The sequence below is a fragment of the Vipera berus genome, assembly GCF_964194415.1.
Source record: "Vipera berus genome assembly, chromosome: 3".
Taxonomy (NCBI): domain Eukaryota; kingdom Metazoa; phylum Chordata; class Lepidosauria; order Squamata; family Viperidae; genus Vipera; species Vipera berus.
In genome coordinates this window covers 155,892,605-155,914,235 of record NC_138204.1, presented here as the reverse complement: position 1 = coordinate 155,914,235, position 21,631 = coordinate 155,892,605, and the positions used below count along the sequence as shown (strand labels likewise).

Sequence of the window (21,631 nt, the reverse complement as noted above, 5' to 3'; positions counted from 1 at the left end):
CAGAAATTCAACTTCTCTCAGGAATTACTTGTGATCCTCCTGAGAAAAAGCTGGCCCAATCTCTAAGGGATATTTGTCTGTTTTTTAATTGCTTAAATAATTTAAAATATGATTGCTTAATTCTTTTGAAAAAGCAAAGGTTTGATCCCTCATGAAGGGTGGTTCTACAAATGGTCCCCTGCAGGAGTCTGGAAGAAAATTCTTCAGATTAGTCCCAGGAATCACAAACAACCTTCTGCTCCTTCAGATCTAACCCAGATAGACCACCTGTTTTTCCACTATTGTGGGATTATTTATATGGCAATTATTAATATGTGATATATATCAAAGCCAGCTCCCTTACATTTTTCAGTTATGCATCCAACCCTATTATAACATTAAATATGTATAATGTAAAGCCTGGCTACTTTTATTTAGTTTATTTTACTCATGTTCAGGTTCACAGGATCTCTCTCAAGTTATGACTTCACAGGGAATGGTATCAACTGCCAATGGTCAACATGAGATTACACTGACAATAAATAGTTCTGGTCTGAGTCATGTTTTAACTCATGCTTCTAGTTCAACCACTACAAATTCATCAGGAACCCCTCAAGAGATCACCCTTACTATATCTGGCAAGTATAATTGTGAAGTCATTCTGATTCTTCTCAGTTGACTCTGTTTTAATGAAACATACTCATTTGCAGGTTTGTCTTAGGTGGAAAATTTAGAGTATTTTTGGTGGGGTTATATTTGGTGGGGTTAAAAATGTAATGTTATAGTAAGTTTTGTACAAGCTCTCCTTGATCTTTAATTAGTACTAATTGAGTATATATTAGAATTATTTTTTTGAAAATTTTGAGGCTTTTGTGAACGAACTGCACTGCAGTTTGGCAATGTACAGTTTATATTGTGAAAGAATTCATAATTATATATTTTGAACTTGACAAAATTTATCATGCTTGTCTCTCAATTTGTTATACAAGTGAGAGTAATTCTGTGCTTTGTTTCATTATAGATATGCACTCTGTACATACTGGTTTTGTCAATTTGTATTAAAATAGGATGCAGTGGACCTTTTAAGTGTAGAGCTTAGTCATGTTTAAACTCTTATTCTGAAGTTTAAAAATAAATTATTCCCTTTTGAAAATGAAAAATTGTTCATTTTAAATAATAAAATGTATAAAGTTTCATGATGGCACTAACTGCTGAGAGCTTTGTTACTGGCACTAATTGCTGAGAGCTTTATTACTGAAAAAGGAAAGATCTGAAGTGGCTAAACAATTCCATTTTCCATTTAGGCCAAGATCTTATTCAACACATTTCCTCTGGCAACAATGAACTGAATGAAAACCTACGATTGGCAACACCTAATATCACTAATCAATCGCCTGCTACTACATTAACTATAAATAATGATCAGTTACTGTCTCAGACCCCAACATTGGATAGTTCTTCAGGTGAGTTTTCATTTATTTTCCTCCAATTTGCTCGCTTGCACATAGTTACTTAAAACTACTTTACAATGAACTCAGTGGAATTTACATTTGAAAAGATGTTATAAATTATTAGTTTGAACCATATGACTGTCTTTAGTAGGAAGTAGGTGAGACAGCCATGGTTTGGAGGAATAGGGTCATGGAGAGGATGTCATGGCACGGTTTACCTTCCCAAGGGGTGTAAGTTCATTCCAAAAATATGCACCCGCAGAAGTCACTTCCAGCGCTAGAACTGCCAAACAAGAGCTTGGCGGTCATGAAAAGTATCACATTTCACTGTGGTGGGGAGGGTATGTTGTTTTGCATGGTGTCTTCAAACTGATGCTTTGCACAGCGTTTCCTCACACCAGAGTAATCATTTGAATATTTGAAAGCCCATTTGAACGTCTTTGTAATCTAAATGCCTGGTCACTTTATCTAAACTTCAGTGTCCTTTGTGCTTGTTTGCCTGCTAGCTTTAACTTAGGAGTTCAAGGCAACACACATAGCATTCTCTTCTCTTGTTTTTCTCCACAGCAATCTTCTAAGACAGGTTGAGCTAAAAGTGTGGCACCTTTAGAGGTAGACCAGGTTAGGAGACAAATACCCAGGAAAATATGTTATGGTACAGGTAGTCCTTGACTTAGGACCACAACTGAGCCCCAAAATTACGTTGTTAAGTGAGTTTTGCCCCATTTTACGATCTTAAGTGAATCATTGCAGTTATTAAGTTAGTAATGTTGTTAAGTGAGTCTGGCTTCCCCATTGGCTTTGCTTGTCAGAAGGTCACAAAAATGACCCCTGGATACTGCAACCGTCATAAATATGAACCAGTTGCCAAGCATCTGAATTTTGATCACGTGACCCTGGGGATGCTGCAATGGTTGTAAGTATGAAAAACGGTCATACATCACTTTTTCCAGGGTGTTGTAACTTTGAATGGTCACTAAATGAACTGTTGTAAGTCAAGGACTACCTGTATAAGCTAGAATAGCAGAATCTTGAAAATCTGACAGCTTGTCTCTCCCTCTCTCTTATACCCGAGATAATCATAGTGGACCAGTCTTGAATTTTTCCTCACTCTCTCCTGTGTTTCCAGTCAAAATTGATATTTTTGTAATGACTGCTATATATTTTCTTCAAGGCCATTTCCAAACCTCTGCTGAGAGAGTGAATTCCCCAAAGTTGCTCAGTTTCGTCTCCCACCAAACATGCTGACTTTCCCATTACAAATTGCACTAGTGCAGCCTTCCTAATCCTGACATTCTAAATCAGACACATGTTAAGCACATTAGTCAGGAGAAGTAGTAGCAAGATATTACACAAAATATAGGTTAATGTCATGTATGCGCCTGTTAAAATCTCTGTGATTCCAGTCTATTCTGTTGAATTTGTTTGCTGCCTGCAGAATATATGAGGGCAAGCAGACGTTAATGAGCATTTATTTTAATTGTTAGGAATACACTTTTTTTCAGGTGGTAAGTAGCAGAGAACTATTTTGGAGTATGATACTTCTAGTTGAAGCTGGAATTTAAATTTTGCATGGGTTACAAAATGGCTAAATAATGAAGAGTGTAAGAATGTTGTACATCTCTAATTATGGAATGTGGTTCTGATTTTGAATTCTTAACAAAATACTTTTTGTAGAACTTAACACTTCAAACGGAAACCTTCCAGCGACACCACCCCTGTCTCAGCCAGCTCCGAATCTAGTAATGTCATCCCCAGGTGTGGGAGGAGATGGTAGTGTCACATTGACCCTGGCAGATACTCAGAGTATGTTATCTGCTGGCCTTGATGCAGTCACACTTAATATCACTTCACAGGTTTGTATCATTTCTCTGAACTGTTCTATCCTGTTCTTAACATTTGCTAAATGTATAGAATTTGAAAAAAATATTAAGATAACCATTACCGGTAAGTAAGAAATCCTACCTGTATAGCAATGAATACCAAAGATATTTTTTAAAGTATGCCATATACCTCACTCTTCCTGTGGTTTTGACTTTGTGATATATCTGGTGCTGCATATTTCAGGGTCACTATGATTGAATTTTTGCTTATGTTTCCTAAGGGTAAGATGGGACAGTCAGGCTTTGCATTCAAACTTCTGTTGTTTTTCCCCCTCTTCTCACTATTCTTTTTGCTTCCTAAAACTTGCTCCAGATAATATGGAATTCTAAAGATGGCATGACAACTGCAGGGGGAAGCACAGATTAACAAATATAGCTCCCTTCTCTCCCCGCCCCCAGGAAGCATTGAATTAGTGGGACTAGAAACTCTGTTGTGCCCTTTTGTTTGCAGAACAATAGTTTGAATCCAGCTGACCTCTCTCATCAATTACAAAGGACTTTTGTTTTCCCTTCATTTCCCCATTAATTTATCTAAAGGTAAAGGTTCCTCCGCATATGCGTGCTAGTCGTTTCCAACTCTAGGGGCTGTTTCAAAGCCGAAGAGCCAGCGCTTGTCCGAGGACATCTCCGTGGTCATGTGGCTGGCATGACTAGACGCCAAAGGTGCACGGAACGCTGTTACCTTCCCACCATAGTGGTCCCTATTTTTCTACTTGCTTTTTTACGTGCTTTCGAACTGCTAGGTTGGCAGAAGCTGGGACGAGTAACAGGCGCTCACTGCTACGCGGCACTCGGGATTCGACCAAACTGCCGACCTTCTGGTCGACAAGCTCAGTGTCCTAACCCACTGAGCCACCACGTCCCTTCATTAATTTATCTACATGTAGCATATCCATAGATTAAATACAAACCCATCCCTTGCAGTAAGAAGAAAATACAGAAGAGAGTTACATCTGTGGGAGATATTTTGAATTTGGAAGTGTGTTAAGGAAGGACACAGAGTGTGATACAAATATGAATCTGGATAATACGAATTGGTGCTTCTTTTAGCTGTATGGTTTTAAAACAAAGTGTAGCATATAGGCGAGATGGACAGTAAACAGTTATGATAGTTACAATCGTTTATCACAATATGTTATATAATGCTGCATCTTCATTGCTTTCTTCTTAGGAACCAGTTCGAAGTATGTAAAACTGAAATAAATGTTTATTAGTCTTTTATATAACCTTTTCAACTTTGGTTTTTTCCCTTATGTTTAGTTTTTTAAAATTATTAACAAGTGACAAATCCCTTGAATTTTGTTAGTTCTACATATTAACAAATTGGTGGCGCCGTAAGTGTGATTTGTTGGACCGGCACTGTTCCTTTGCATGCCAGAAACTGATCCACGCAAACAAGCAAAGCCCCATCCGCTGGGTGCAGGGAGCACACAAAACCATGCCCCCTCTGGTCCGCAGAAAAATCTTCCTCCATGGCACCGGTCCCTGGTGCCCAAAATGTTGGGGGGCCACTGGTCTATAGGCTATCAGTAAATTAATTTTACATTATATATTAGTGCATTCAAGGTGAGCCCTAACATTCAACAAGTTAGATATTTTAGGGTTATTAATAGATGCTTGCCTTAAACATTTCACCTGTGTTATCATGGGGACTTCACAAACAAATGACCTTATCTATTGATAACTCTTAGTTACCTATGCATGGAAAGTTTAAGTAATAAATAAGTTAAGTTGCATAGACTTCAATGATGTGAGTTAATTGCACATTTTTCTGAACATTTGGAAATTTCTTTGCCAGGGTCAACAGTTTCCTGCTTTACTCACAGATTCTACTCTCTCTGGGCAGACCAATTCAAACTCGCAGCAGGTCATACTAGTCAGTCATGCTCCACATTCAGTACCTGCTAACCACGATGAATTAACTTATCAGGTAAGTAGTCTTCATTAACCTTTCTCGAATGATAATGCAGTCATTTTGTGTCCTGTATCTGAGGTTGACATTTACCGTACTCCTTTTATTTTATTAGGGATAGTATCTATGAAAACTTCAATTTGACAGAGGTTTGCTCTTCCAAAGAGAATTTGAGATGGCACTCTATTAAAAGTAGTATTTGTTATTTTTCTAAATGAGACCTGAAGTGCAGTCCTTTATATAGGGGGGCTGTTAGTTGTTCAGTCAACCACATAGTGTGTATTGTAATGTTTTCCAGCCTGGTACTCTCCCAATATATTTTACATATTGTCAATTGCCATAATCCCCCTGTCAGTGTAGCCTCTCCTTAATGGATTCTGAAATTGGAAGTCCAATATATCTAAGTAATTTGTTTGAAGAATCTCATATATGGAACTGTAGCCTTAGGCTGATATTTTTGTTCACAGCTATCCTAGTGAATTTAATACAGCATATTTTTGCACAGATATACATTACTGGTATCAGATGCAACTTTTTTTATTTTGAAGTTGAAATTTGATTCTCTCAGGTGATTGTTTTATTCTTAATACTTGTTTTATCTTGTTCTTCTTATATGCCCTGGTTGCACCTCATCATCATTATTGTTTAATTCTTCTGATTTTCTCTTACACCACTAATCAGAAACTTACTATTATTATTCTGCTCTTTTGGATTTTTTTAGGATAGTTTTTCAAATTAATTATAATCACTAGTGTTAATGATTGTGGCTTGTAAATTTGATAGCTGGATTAGCTTGCCTCGTCTTTCCAACAGCATCCTATAAGATCCCTGAATGAGCAATGGTGAAGATAACCATTTCCATGTTGTTTGTGTCCAGTTTCTGAAGAATCTTTGTTTGACTGATATATCCTACATACATATTGCATTTTTTAAAGAATTAATTGAATTTAAATGTGATGTCTATAAAGCAAGAAAACGTACAACTTCCCTGTTTTTTCATTTTGGCATATGCATTGCTAGCCTTGACAAATACCCTGTTAGTGTGCTAACATTGCATTTGAAATAATTTAATTTAAAGTATCCCTTTAAAATTTGTCTGTCTGATGAGTGTAGTATTCTTTAGGAGAAATCTCCTGGCCCACCAAGTTAACCGAAAATCCTGGCCAGCAAGATTTTGCAATGTGTACAACATGTACAATAATACATGATTCAAAATACTTTTGATATTTTGCACTTAATTACACCAGTACTTTCTTTGGATGATCTTTGCATTGAAACTTTAAATGAAAGAATAAAGTATTAAAAAGTCAGTTCATATTTTTTGCAACTTAATATTTATGATTTTGCTGTACTAAGGACTCCCATGTATCTCTGTTGATTGCCTTCGCATCCTTTTAAGGAGAATATTATATTCAGATATATAATTTATTACCGCTATTTGACATAGTTTTCCAGATGTATTGTGCCCAAAAAAGGGCTTAAATATGACTTAACTCTGCAGTGAAGAGTGGTACTATCAATTCATTTAACTTCTCAGCAAATTCTGCTTTTCTTTCAATACCAGTATCAGCCCCTTTGCCAGTCTAGCTGATTTCATATAGCTAACATGCTTTAATATAGAGTTATGGTATCACTATGATGTATTTGTTGATTGTTCCTTACTATTCATGAAAACTGTTTCTGAGGGTCAGATGTAAGGAAATACTCTTCCTCTACTATCTACTCTCTTCTCTTTCCTGAAAACACCTACAAGGTCCCTTCCAACTCTATTCCTTTTCTCCCCTCCTTTCATTCTTATTCCCAACTAGTCCTATTTCGTTTGTGATTAATTTCTCTGACCACACTAATAATTTTTATGTCCTTGCATGTCTTCCTGTAAACTTAAGCTGCAGATACTTGCCTCACCTATCCATTTGCCCTCTTCAATTTCATTGTCCACCACAAAGCTTCCTCTTCGCTGCCTTTCATAGAATTGTTTTTTTATTGCTTCAACAGTAACTATGACACAAGAATGGAAAGTCTTACCTGATGAGTTTTTTTTTGTTCATGGGTAATGTCTCTTTCAATCTTAAGTCAAGGAACTGATGTCTAGACATGGTTTTTTTTTTAATTTGCTATTTGAAGTATACCACAGTAAAACATTAATGTAGTATTAAGACATACAAACAGGCACACACACACATACAGAATACATATATGTTATCATTCTATATGTAAACTATGTCAAGTGCTGTGGAAATGCTGCTCTAGTGAACATCTGTTGCTGATAGGGCTTAAGCCTAGAGCTTTCAGCCACAGTGCTTGAATTGCCTCTGGTTTTGCTCACAGAGTGGGAGTACTCAGAAAGATGGATTGATGGAGACATAAACCTTAGGAAAATTAATCAGGTAAGAACATTTCTGCATTCAAAGGTTTGCTTACATCTGGAAAGCATTTGTCTTTTTAACTTTTTAGTCTTTCTTATCAAATGTGGACAGGGTGACAGGCTGAGTCCTGGCTAGTAGTACGTGGGTATTGTTTTCTCAAAAGACTAGTAGGGCAGGTTCAGTTTTAAATTATTTGAGTAGATAGAATATCCCAGATTTCAGTTCCCCAATGCCTTCAGAACATGTAGGCAAATTGGTGCTTAGCTATGGCTTTGTACTGTATTATTTTCATAGTAATCCCATCAAGTTTACCTCTGGCACGTTTCCCCCCTTCCTTCTCCCTGCCCTCACCCCAACCATGGAGAATTTAACAGAATGTACAGAAAATCTTATTTTAAGGAATTAGAAAATGGAATATAAAGGATATAGGTTTCATTCTCCATTATACTAATCCAAATTGTGGTCATAATCATTACAGTATTGACTTATGAGATTTACTTGGTAACTTAGGTTATGCCCAAATCATCTGCAGCAACTCAAAACTATCCAAGTCCATATAACAAATACAGAACTCTGCATATAGAAAATATAACTCTGCCCGGAAATAATAGCTTAATGTAAGCAGAATTGTTCCTGTGTTCCTCTGTACTGTTATAAGCACAACTATGATTTTAACTTTGGGTCTACGTATTCTTTTTGATCCATTCAACAACTTGGCTGAGATAGAAGTCTTGCGTTCTTGGTTTATTATTGCACCACAAATTAGGCAAACATAGTGTGGAACAAACCAAGTGTTTGGGATTTAAACAGACATTATCATAAGACTTATTGCATATCAGGAATAGAAGTTTCTAAACTCCTATAATGGAATGTGGAAAAGATTTTGGGAGAAGGGTGAAAAGATGCTGCCTAGAAAACAGTCAGATAAGAGAGGACATAATCCACAGCTAGATAGTGAGCGTAGCAAAAGACTTGGAAGGAATCCTCCCTAGTTTCTTGAGCTGTAAAGGAGGTGGCAGGAGATTTTACTTTCAGACTTGTAAGATTCGATTAATGTAGCTTTACCATAAAGTAGAATAAGCTTATCTGGCTGTGTTTCCTGTCTGGTCTATCTGGTAAGGCTGACATCTTCTTTCCTCAAAAAGGAAAGAGGAAATTGGGACAGTGGTTAAAGTGCAGTATTTCAGGCTAACTGCCCACAGCCTGGAGTTTGATCCTAACGAGGCTCGAGGTTGACTCAGCCTCCCATCTTTCTGAAGTTGATAAAATGAGGACCGAGGCTGTTGGGGGCATTATGCAAATAATGCTGACATTATAAACTGCCTAGAGCAGGGATTCCCAATCCCAGGGCTGCAACTGACTACCAAGCCATGGCCTGTTTGAATCCCTACATGGCGAAAAAGAATAAAGAAAAAAAATGGTTAAAGCTAAAGGAAGAATTTATGAAATTAGAATCAGAACTACAAATAGATCCACAAAAGAAAAGACTTAAAAAACAAATGGAACTAATAAAACATAAATAAAAATCTAGCAGAGGCCGAAAAAACAGCGGAACAAATCAAAAGGGCCAAACAGAATTTTTTTGGGGGGGGAAATGCTAATAAACCGGGGAGGTGGGTAGCATACAAACTGAAAAAAGAAACTTGATAAATAAACTGCAAGACTCAAGAGGAGATTTACAGTTAAAAAAATGATATAATTAAAAAAAATAATTACTTTTATGAGACACATTACGACATAGAGGAAACTTCTCAAGAAAAAATAAAGCGCTATATTAAAAAAGCGGATTTACCAAAAATCCCAGAGAATATACAAAACATTTTAAATGAAAAAATGATGGAGATGACAGAGGCTATAAAAAAGACAAAAAAATGATAAGACTCCGGGTTCAGACGGATTACCGCAGAGTTCTATAAATGTCTACAAGTCCAATAATGAAAGAACTATGTAATGAAGTACTTTCAGAGTCTAAAATACCAAATACATGGACAGAAGCTGACATTACTTTAATACCCAAAGAAACCGGGCTGTGTGAGTGATGGGCAAGTGCGCATGTACATGCGAATCTCCACTCCCGCACACAGAGGGCACTTGGGCAGAGGGCGCTTGTGCTCGCGTATGAAGCTCCATTCCATATAAAGGTAAAGGTATAGGTTCCCCCGCACATGCTTGCTAGTCGTTTCCAACTCTAGGGGCCGGTGCTCATCTCCGTTTCAAAGCCGAAGAGCCAGCGCTTGTCCAAGGTCATCTCTGTGGTCATGTGGCCGGCATGACTAGACGCCAAAGGTGCACAGAACGCTGTTACCTTCCCACCGTAGTGGTCCCTATTTTTCTACTTGCATTTTTACGTGCTTTCGAACTGCTAGGTTGGCAGAAGCTGGGACGAGTAACAGGCGCTCACTCTGTTACACGGCACTCAGGATTCGACCCGCCAAACTGCTGACCTTCTGATCGACAAGCTCAGTGTCCTAACCCACTGAGCCACTGCGTCCCTTCCATTCCATATAATATAATAATAATTTTATAATAATAATATCAGGAGTGTAGGCTTGATTGGGAAACTGGGAAAAACAGCCTAAAAAAAGTTTCTACAGAAGATGAAGAGGCAGTTGCCTGTTATGATTGATAAACTGATCCTGCCTTCCTAGTCCATGTGTGAGGGGTAATTTGACAGCAGAATAATCTGTTGTCATATAATGAAATAGAAATTCACAGAGAAATTGGTATCCCTAAGTTGGGGTGAAAAAATATTGAACACCCTTATTCTTTTACCAGGTTACTGATGTGTGATGTGTGATCTGTATCCACATATGTATACGCGTAGCTTGCAGGTAGCTGCTAACAAGTTTATTAATCCATTATTACATGGAAGAATTGGGGTAATATGTGTGTCGAGGCTGTATCATAAAGTTAAGCGCTTGAGATGTAATTGTATCACATCTGAAAAGGCAATTAAATGTTCTCACAAATGTTGTATTTGCCATAATTATTTGTCTGTGTACTTTATGTCCCTGTTACAGGTGAGTGAGGTTTCTCCAACTCCGTCAAAAAGTATTCAAATTGAAAAAGAGGCCCGTGTGCATCATTGTTTTGAGTGTAGTCAAACGTTTTCTTCGATCACCATGCTAATGCAGCACAGTAAAGAAGTTCATGGAAAAGAAAGAATCCACGTCTGTCATATTTGCAATAAAGCTTTCAAACGAGCCACCCATCTTAAGGTACGAGATGAAATTAATCAGTTTTAATAAAAATTTAAAAAGCCAGCTGGGTGTACTTTGGGCTGATCACTGTCTCAGCCCACAATTACCAGGATTAGGTGACAAGCTGGTTGGACAGTTCGGGTTGCAACCAATACTGGATTGATCCGAGGGGGTGGGAGGAAGGACCTTGCACTTGCAGGAAAATGCCATGAAGGAAAAATAATAATAATGGGAACCTGTGATCAGCCTTGTCTTGCCTCTGAGGTTTAGCAGTTGACCCTGGTTATTAGTTGGATAGGAGACTTCCAAGTAACATCAGGGTATTTCGGAAAAGTAGGGACTTGAAGGCAACCCCCAGAAGAAGGAAAGAATAAATGGCGACCTTATTGCTGTCAAGAAAACAACATGGACTTGTCAATGGGTGTTACCGTGATTTGTAGTAACTTTACCATGGTAGAAGGGAGGTGGTGGCTCAGTGGGTTAGGACACTGAGCTTGTCGATCAGAAGGTCGGCAGTTTGGTGGGTCGAATCCCGAGTGCCGCGTAGCAGAGTGAGCGCCTGTTACTCGTCCCAGCTTCTGCCAACTTAGCAGTTCGAAAGCACGTAAAAATGCAAGTAGAAAAATAGGGACCACTACGGTGGGAAGGTAACAGCGTTCCGTGCGCCTTTGGTGTCTAGTCATGCCGGCCACATGACCACGGAGACGTCCTCGGACAAGCGGTGGCTCTTTGGCTTTGAAACGGAGATGAGCACCGGCCCCTAGAGTCGGAAACGACTAGCACGCATATGCGGGGGAACCTTTACCTTTACCTTACCATGGTAGAACTATGCAGAACCTTTTAAGGAGAAGTTTTGCAACATTTTCTCTCCAACAGAACAAAATAATTCAACAATATCTGGGATCAGCTTCCAAAGTAGCTTCATGACTTTGCATCACGTCTGCATCTGTTTGAACAATTTAAAAATAAGCTCGTTGCATATCACCCTGCCACCCCATGCATAGTGCAGAACGCCTTTTTTAAAAGGTTTTGCATTACCCTGACACTGAAATCAATTTTGCACTGCCTTCAGGATTCCAGATTTGTTTGATCTTATTGTTGGAATATCCGTGCTTCCATTTTTCACATTTATTTAAATGGAGGGCTGTACTATCACTCCTTCACCTCTGTACTTCCATGGTAACTATTAATTGCAGCGAAGCACTTTTTTTCTAGCAAATGAGCAAACTTCCTTCCAGGTGCTCATTTTTTACAGAAAGGATTTTGTTCCTCTTGACAGTACAGGCAATGCAATTCCATGGCACTTCATTGATTTTCCTTAAGGAAACCTGAGCTTGCTACTTCCACCTCTTGTGTTTCAGTATTTCATTAAAACCTTGAATTTTTTTTATCAAGACAAAGTGTTCAAAAGTGTTAGCCCAGTTGCTTGTGTGTTCTTGCTTTGCTATTTTATTTAATGTTGCAACCATAAATACCATTATATTTTATTATGTCACCTTAAACATTATTTCAAGTAGGAATTAGCAGGAAATTCCACTTGTTGTCCTGAATGCTAAATCTTAGTTTGAAGAGAAAAAGAAATGTTTCATTCTGAATCATAGTTTGCTTCAATAAAAATTAGAAACCGTTATGTTTGAATGTAAACGAATAAGCAGCTCTTTGTACATTTGGAATCTAGGGAGATGTGGTGCTTATCTTTCTAATGTATATAGAAATTATAAATAGCAGAATAACAGTTGGAAGGTACTAGTCTTCTAGTACAACTAGTCTTGAGCCCTGCTCAAGCAGGAAACCCTATACTATTTCAGACAGGTTGTCCAATCTTTTCTTAAAAACCTCCAGTCGTAGAGCACCCACAGCTTCTGAAGGCAAGCCATTCTACCGATTAATATTTTCGCTGTCAGAAAATTTCTCCTTAGATTGGTTCTCTCCTTGATTACTTTCTATCTGTTGCTTCTTGTCCTGCCTTCAGTTTTTTTGGAGAATAGGTTGACCATCTCTTCTTTGAGGAAGCCCCTTAGATATTGGAACACTGCTATTATGTCACCCCTACCCCTTCTTTTAATTAAACTAGACATCCATAGCGGTGATGTCTGTCTGTCTTTGAAGTGTGGCATTCCACGAGCCACTGCACATTTCTTGTCCTTTTGCTCTGAGTTATGTAACGTCCCTGGGCCAGATCTGCAAAATGAATAGAGGGTTGTAGAAACTGGAACCAAATTATAACAAGCCTCCAAATATATTTCTGTTATTAAAAAATATTGTGCCAAATGAAATGCATTTTGTCTTTGATTAGGAGCATATGCAAACGCATCAGGATGGACCATCACTGAGTTCCCAAAAGCCAAGAGTATTTAAATGTGACACTTGTGAAAAAGCCTTTGCTAAACCAAGTCAATTGGAAAGACATAGTCGCATCCATACAGGTAACTAAACAGCACTGAGTGATACCCATTGCAGTATTTGAGGTTAGATTTTAACCATTCTGCTAATTATATCTAAATCACCAATGGCAAAGAAGCCTCATTTTTTTTAATACCATGCATTTTTGAGGCTATTAATATTGAGAAAGCTCCTCCCCTTATCGCAATTCATGACTTGTAGACATAACATATTAGACAAAGTATTCTAAGGTATCTACGTGGACTGCTGTCCTCTTCATGAAAGACAGTTCTCATCTGTAGGTGCTGCCCTTCAGGATAGAAGGATCCAGAAGGGTGGAACCAATTCCGACGAGCTAGAGAACCTCTCTTATTTAACTGGATTTTCTCCTCCATATTCTATGTATCCTGCTTTGATAGCTTCCCATTTTGTCTGCAGTGGTAGAGGATATAACATAAACGTTGCACATATGGATACTTTATCTGTCTGAAATTTTTTCTATTGTAACTACAGTATGCTCAGATCAAACAGATTATTTGAAAAGAAACGGAGAAAATGCCACGTTGCCTAGGGACTATGTATAGTGAAAGAGAAATAAGAGTCTTCAACCACTTTGTGATATTTGGGGAGCGTCATGAGTCTAGGCAAACTTTCAAGTAGAATCGCTGCATCCCCTAAATACGTTAACATAGGTGACCCTTAAGAAATCTATTAAACTGACTTTTGTTTGAATAATATGTTGGTTATTTTGCACGAATATAGGCTAAGAAAATCAGCTTCCCATTTTATTGTCCCATAGCAACTTCCAGCATACTGTTGGAACATTTGTGACTAAAGCCCTAAGCCCATGTGGTTTGTAATGGGCTAGATCAGGGGTAGGCAACCTGGGCTCTTTTATGACTCATGGACTTCAACTCCCAGAATTCCTGAGTCAGCATAGCTCAGGAATTCTGGGAGTTGAAGTCCATGAGTCATAAAAGAGCCCAGGTTGCCTACCCCTGGGGTAGATGATTGCTTAGTTCACTTGAAGTGAAAAAGATACTTTTCAGGTTACGTTTGAGGAAATGGGAAGTTTAAGGGGTCTTTGTTGCAATTTACCTTTTGTGTCAATTCCTCTGTTCTTGTTTCTTTGCTTCTTTACCAAAGGTGAGCGGCCCTTTCAGTGTACCTTGTGTGAGAAAGCTTTTAACCAGAAGAGTGCACTGCAAGTTCATATGAAAAAACATACAGGAGAAAGGCCGTACAAATGTGATTACTGTACAATGGGCTTCACCCAGAAAAGCAACATGAAGCTTCATATGAAACGGGCTCATGGCTATTCTGGTAATGTGATATTTGCTCTGAGAAAGTTTGACGCAACTCTCTATTTTATAGCCTTATACTGAAGAGACTCAGCATTTCTAATTTTCTGTGATTGTACCGAGCACTATAAGAACTGAGCTTTGTGCTCTGGCTCTGAATCTTTTAAATAATGCATGGTAGGGGGTATTAATGTAATTCAGTTGCTTATTGAGCAGAAATGTTTTCAGTTGTGCAGTACAGTTATATTCCAGTCCAGTTATACAGGTGGCATAGTTGTTGAGAAGTATTGAGAAATCCTACTTCATATGGTGGTTGCTTTAGGGAAAGCTGGAAGGAGGAGCCATCCTGTACTCTACTTACAGCTTCTGAGTTAGAGGAATATACATCTTAAGGGTCTTCAAACTTGGCCCTTTTATGACTCGTGGACTTCAACTTCCAGAATTCCTCAGCCAGGCACACCTGGCTAATACATTAATTATTTCAGTCCTGCATTTGAATTTGAAAAAGCATTTTGGAACAAACTTAAGTTTTGCCATTTTCTGACTGAAAAATAAAATGTAAGGCAAAAATGTGAGCCCTAAGAATAAAAATAGGGTGTGATGCAGCTGCATGCATTAGCCATGTCTCCCAGCCAGATTGTCACCTATTCAGATTTCTGTGTTGCGGTGCAAATAAATATTTAGGTGCCAAATTCTGCTTGCTTTGGAGAAAACAAGTAGATGAATGTAGATGTTATTTTAATTTTTATAAGATAGTTCTCACATAGGAGATAGAAGGAGAAGCTATTGGATTGGGTTGACATGAAGAAGGAAGCCTTGAAAAACAAGAAACAGAACTATAGGAATTGGAATGGAGGTCTGGAAAAATGACTGTTTAAAATGGAGTCAACAGTAGTGGCAGTGATTGCAGTGGTAAAGACAGTTATGAGGCATAGTCTGAAGACCAGAAGAGGATGAAGAGCATTGAGGGACAATAACTAACTAGTCCATAAGGCAGAATAGGGTCCCAGGAGATAACAGTAGATGAGAAGATCAAAGCCATTCAAATCAAAGCCACTTGCAGAGCATCTGAGAGAGACTGCGAGAAATTTGGTCATCGGTCTCTATAAATCCTTCTTTAACTCTTGAATGAAGGCAAAGGTAGGTTTGCAGATACAGTGGCACATACAATATGGGTTTAAAGTTGTGGTATATTCTATATTTTTTAGAGTAAAATCTTGAGTTCAGAAAAATGTCCTTGGTACATTTTAAAGACAAACGGCAATACTGGCTTATCATCTAAGGCTAGGAGAAAATATTCAAAGTGATATACAATTAACTATACTTGAGGCTGAGAAAACAAAAGTAGTTTGTTAGTCCCTTTATCCCATTCACACATTTATAAGCACATTTGTTTGCTAGTAAACTGATTGTTGTTATTATTTAAACAAATGTTCAGGGTGTGAGATCCTTGTCTGTCCCATATACCGGAGTTAAGGGATATCTACCAAGTAGATATACCAAGGCAGGAAGATACATCATCAAAGTATGCCAAGAACATTTTTCTAAACTCAAGGTTTTACTCTAAAGAATATAGAACTTTAAACCAGGGGTACCCAACCTGTGGGCTGTGGCCTACTACCAGGCCGCGTGAAGGGATGGCCAGTGCACGCGCGAGCATTCACCCTCCCACTTGCACTGCAGCAAGCGTCCTGCTGGCACTAGTGCCGCCTCCCCCCCCAAGAGTCCTGCCGGCGCTAGCATCACCCCGCCCCCTGAGTGTCCCGCCAGCGCTAGTGCTGCCCTGCCCCCGAACATCCACCAGTGCTAGCGCCGCCCTGCCCCAAGCATCCCTCCAGCACTAGTGCTGCCCTGCCCCAAGTGTCCCGCCAGTGCTAGCGTCGCCCCACTCCCTGAGCATCCTGCCGGTGGTAGCATCGCCCACCTGAACGTCCCGTCGGCACTAGTGCTGCCCTGCCCCAAGTGTCCCGCCAGTGCTAGCGTCACCCCACTCCCTGATCATCCTGCCGGTGGTAGCATCGCCCCCCTGAACGTCCCACTGGCACTACTGTTGCCCCGCCCCTGAGTGGGGCAGTACGTGAAGCCACACCCCCTCCGGTCCACAGAAAAAATGCTCTCCACGGAACCGGTCCCTGGTGCTCAAAAGGTTGGGAACCTCTGCTTTAAACCCATATTGTATGTGCTATTCTATTTTCAAACCTACCTACGTCTTCATAGAGTTAAGCAAGGGTTTATAGAGACAGATGACAAAATTTCTCCCTGACATTTTCAGATGCTCTGCAAGTGGCCTTTATTAGGAAGGATTTGATCTTTTCATCTTCTATTATCTTGTGGGAACCTATTTGCCTTCTGGACTAGTTAATTATTATCGCTCAATGTTTTTCATTCTTTTTTGATGTTAAGGCTATATCTAACAACTGTAGCATTGCAATTACTACCCAATGCAACTCAAATTTACCAGACCACATTGTACTTATTACAATAAAATGATTTCAACCGCCGTTTAAAATGGAGTTGAAAATAGTGGCTTTCTGATCAATACATGTATTGGCTATTAGAGGTGAAGATGTGAGGCAATCTATTTGCTTTGCTTATATATGATAGATTCTGAAGCAAGTGAAGGCTTGCTTGCCCATTTATTCGGGGACCTCTAGGAAGGCCAAGAGTTAACTATCAGGAAAGCATCACTGAGTCAATAAAATGAAATCACAAACTCCCAAACCTGCATGCATCATCTTTTATATAAATATGATGCATGCAAGTTTAATTTATAGATTATTCACCTTCAAAGGGGAATAGGTCTGCTTTTCCTTTTGTATAAGTCTTATTATAGGAGTCCTTGGTTAACAACTGTTCATTCAGTGACCTTTTGAAATCATGATGGTGCTAAATGAGTGGTATTTACCATTGGTTCTCAAAGTTTTGGCTGTCCCAGCACCCCTGCCGTCACGGATCAGAATCTGGGTGCTTGGCAATTGTTTCATACTTTTTGATAGGTGTGGCATCCTGTGCTCATGTGAATATCATTTGGAACCTTCCCTGCCAGTTCACAAGCAAAGTAAATTGGAGATGCCAGCAGGGAAGGTTGCTAGTTGGTCCCACCAATTTTCTCCCGAACATCTTTGCTACGGAGTACCAGATCCCAGGGATTTCACGTTAGCACCCTTCCCTTGCCACATCCTCCCTGGCTTGCATGCACTTGTGTCTCACCACAGCACCCCCTTCCCAGCCCACACAGACTCACACCCTTACCACAGCACCCTCTCCCTATTTGGGGAGCACTCACGGGAGCACCCCACCCTCTCTTTCATAGTACTCGCCCTCCTGCCTGCCTGCTTGTGAGCCGTAGATTTCTCACTGGCTTTCCATTGACTTTGTGAGAAGTCTGCAGGAAGTCGCAAGTTGTGGTCATATGAGGTCCTTGCCTAATACCCATGATGCTCACTTAATGGCATCAATAAAGACTTAACAGGATTGCCAGTGCTAAACAATATGGTCATGTGATATCACTTTACGACCACACCATTAGCAATGGGAATTCCAATCCCAATTACTGTTGTTAAGCGAGGACTACCTGTAATGAACAAGAAGGCTGTTTTCTTGAGAGTATGTTCACGTGAAGCAAAACACTGCATATTTAATTGATGTCACAATAATGTTAAATACCCAGTGGATATGCTGTAGAAACTTGATTATATTGTAAGAAGACCTATGATTTGCAATACATCTGGCTTGCTGAAAGAAAAGCAGCCATTCTTCTCTGGTGTACCTCTAAGAGGCATAACAAATCAAATATATATATTCGGTCTTTTTTCTTTATATTTGTGAAATTGCTTTGGATTTGTGTTCATCGTGCAATTTTGATGGCTGTATCGTGAATAAATACAGCTGTGGAAAGGGCATTAAATGACGAGGTTTGGAAAGTAGAATTTACAGATAACAACTTCTCTGTTACTTTCTTGATCACAAAAAGTATTTATGCATATAGAGCTCCATTACTTTTGAGGTCTGGCATATAAATTTTAATAGACATAAATTAAATATTGATTTTCCTGAACAAACTACTCTGTTAAAAGAAACGGACGTACCACAGACTAGAACTGCATGTAGTGCTCTGTGTCAAAAGGATAGCAATAAAGAAAAGTGATGAGCACCCCTTTGAAGATGAATGTTCTTTAAATTAAAAGTTATGATAGGCATTTACTCAAAACAAGCCTCAAGGCTCTTAGTCTTATATTTCCTTTTTTCAGACCCTCCCATTTGTATATCATTGCTGTGTAGTCAGTAAAATATATTTTAGATTTAATTTTCCGCCATTTGCCTGAGGACTTTATGCCATCTCTCTTATTGTTCTTTTATCTTTTTATTATGATAGGTGCAGTGCAAGAATCAACCAGTCATCAAGGACAGGAAGGCGAAGACATTAATCGTGCTCTAAATTTGGAAGAAGTTGTTCAAGAATCATCAAATGAATGGCAGAGTATAACCAATATTTTTTGATGACTATAAGATGAAAGCTCCAAATGCTTTCGGGACTAGAATATTTTTTTTCTTCTAAAAATAGTCATCTGTGGATTTTTACTATTAAAGCATATTGCAAATAATAAGGATGATATATAGCTTTTTAAATATTATGAAACACCTAAATGAATTACTGTCTTTTGTAAGCATATAGAATATTTGAGAAACATCCGATAAACTTTGCTGTATTGTCTACAATCAGTGATCTCAGGTAGATGGAACTTGTTTATCTTTTCATTCCACCATAAGTGTATTCTCTAAAACAGAAATACACCCAGACTTTGAAATCAGTGAAGAGTGAATCTGAAATAGGCCTTTGGGATGTTCTGTCAATCATGAGGATGTCTTGAGTATTTAAAACAAATAAAATCTTATGGGTGCCGTAGATGATGCATGTTCCAGCGCAGATAGTACATGATCTAAGGCTGTTTTAGACCATTAATTGGTGTTGCAGATATGTCAGGATGATAGCTCGTATTCATTTTGTTTGATGACTGTTACTATTTCTCAGCTTTAAACTCAGCAATAATTCAAATGAACACTAACAACTGAGATTCCATGAAGTAAATGTTGAACACATATATTTTCATATAGATCTTTCAGCAGAAAAACCTTTTGCTGAATAACTATAAACATATAAGCCATATATTCAAGACGGTAGGACTTATAAGACTATATATTCCCTTAAGCAGACCAAATTAGCTGCAGGTTAAGTTACAGCACAGTCATTCTGAAAGATAGCTCCAGATTAGAAGTCCTTGTTACTATTGTCATCAATTTGTCTTGACAGTTATAGAATGTTTAAAGACTACCTAGGCTTTTTCAGTATTACTCTGAAAGGTCCCATTTATTTCAAAGAGGTATAATCATATCAAAACACCCACATTGGAACAAAGCATATGTTTTGTTTTAGTCATTCCAAAGACAGAAAGATCTTGCTTAATTTTACTTTGAAATTTTAAAATTTCTTTATATGTTATATATATGTGTGTGTGTATATATACAGATATTTAAGCCTCTGTGTGGCTGATGAGTATATTTTGTAAATAATAATTCCAGTTTCAAGAAGTGTTTATAAAGTTTTCAACTTTAGATGAACATTTCAAAATCAGTATTGATTCATTTTAATGTAATGTAGACATGTTATATCTTTATGAATATATTATTGCTTTTAATTTGTTTCTTGGTTCCAGAAAAAAACAACTATCTGTACATATAATTTATATTTTGTGTATTATAAGACTAGTACTTTCTATTTTCCAAAAAAAGGAAAAAAAATCACTGCTTTTGATAGGACATCTCATAATTCTTTTGTTAACTCTGGACATATGTATATAAGTAATATAGCTGGTGACTTGAAAATAACACTTTTGTTATGTGGAAATATTTAAGTCAAACATGTTGAATAATATTAATTTTTTTCCAAATATGGTTTTCTGTCTGATATGTTATTCCTTTTTAGGGGTATTAAGTAGGTATTCTTATTGATGGGAATAATTAGTATGCCTGAATTAATGTAAGGCAGATATTTCATGCTATTCTGCTATCTTCGCCTTGAATATTTTTTCCATTTCAAAGAGTTTTTTCTACCAGCTTTATTGAAAGTGTTTTGCTTTGTTTGCAAATAATTTTTGTGCTCATCGATATCCTTATGTGATTGGAAGAACATAATATCTTTAAGAAAAAAAGAAACAGCATTATGTATACTGTGCATATGCACAGTCTGTTGCACATCACCAGAGGCACACAAATTAAATTCACATATTTCCATATTTATTTTTTAAGTACAACATATAAAGTTAGCTCTGTTTGCTATTCTTTTCTGTGGCCTGTTTGAAGTCCTAAGTAAAAGATATGTAGAAATATTATGTAGATTAAGGAAATTGATCTTAAATGTACAATTAATAATAATCTAGTCTAAACCATCAATTCTACTAATATGTTAAATGCATATGCTGCCAACTCCCAGTGACTCAGGGCATATATTGTAAATGGCAAACCAGTGGACCAAATCTACCCTGTCTAGATTATGGAACTTGACTGAAAGACCACTTATACCTCTCCATATTTTATTCTCCTCAAAAATCACCTCTATTTTAGCTGCAACACAGTTAGGCTATAATTGTTTAGATGCTTATTTTGAACAGGAAGTAGTTTGAGTCACCATTTTGCACCGAATTACTAAATCAAAATCTTAATGAGAAGTCTACCTCGTTCTTGACAAGAAGGCCAGAATATATTTATTCAGGCAAACAATACTGAGACTGACAAATAATTCAGAAGATCAGCTGTTGCCACAATTATGTATGCCTTATTGTCACTTGTTTTTCTTTGTTTTGCATACCAAGAGTACCCAGCTGAAAAACTTTAGCACTTAAGAACATAAACAATGCTCTGCTGTATTGAGCCCCTCATCAATTAGTTCAGAAATCTGTTCTCACAATGGCTAACCAAACAGCACAAGGACGCCCACAACTCTCCCAGGAGATGGCCTTCAGAAGCCGTCACACTGCCATCAAAGCTAAGGGTCATTAATTCCCATGTCTTCTGTGAATTGTCCAACCCTTTTCTTGAAGCCAGCCCAACTAGTAGCCAGGCCCAATTCTTATACAAGCAGATTCTAAATTTTAATTACG

At 38.1% G+C, this 21,631-nt stretch overlaps 1 protein-coding gene across 1 annotated transcript in view; it reads left to right on the top strand.

Annotated features, from left to right (window-relative positions):
* The window catches only part of ZNF236 (zinc finger protein 236), a 60,617-nt gene extending 39,822 nt beyond the window's left edge, over positions 1 to 20,795 (top strand). Inside the window, exons 25-32 of the mRNA XM_081325994.1 lie at positions 438 to 617; positions 1,284 to 1,442; positions 3,108 to 3,286; positions 5,112 to 5,243; positions 10,612 to 10,809; positions 13,088 to 13,217; positions 14,320 to 14,496; positions 18,850 to 20,795. Coding sequence (XP_081182120.1) covers positions 438 to 617; positions 1,284 to 1,442; positions 3,108 to 3,286; positions 5,112 to 5,243; positions 10,612 to 10,809; positions 13,088 to 13,217; positions 14,320 to 14,496; positions 18,850 to 18,974 — 1,280 coding nt within the window. The 3' untranslated portion in view covers positions 18,975 to 20,795. The remainder of the gene's footprint in view (positions 1 to 437; positions 618 to 1,283; positions 1,443 to 3,107; positions 3,287 to 5,111; positions 5,244 to 10,611; positions 10,810 to 13,087; positions 13,218 to 14,319; positions 14,497 to 18,849) is intronic.
* The last annotated feature ends 836 nt before the right edge of the window (positions 20,796 to 21,631 follow it).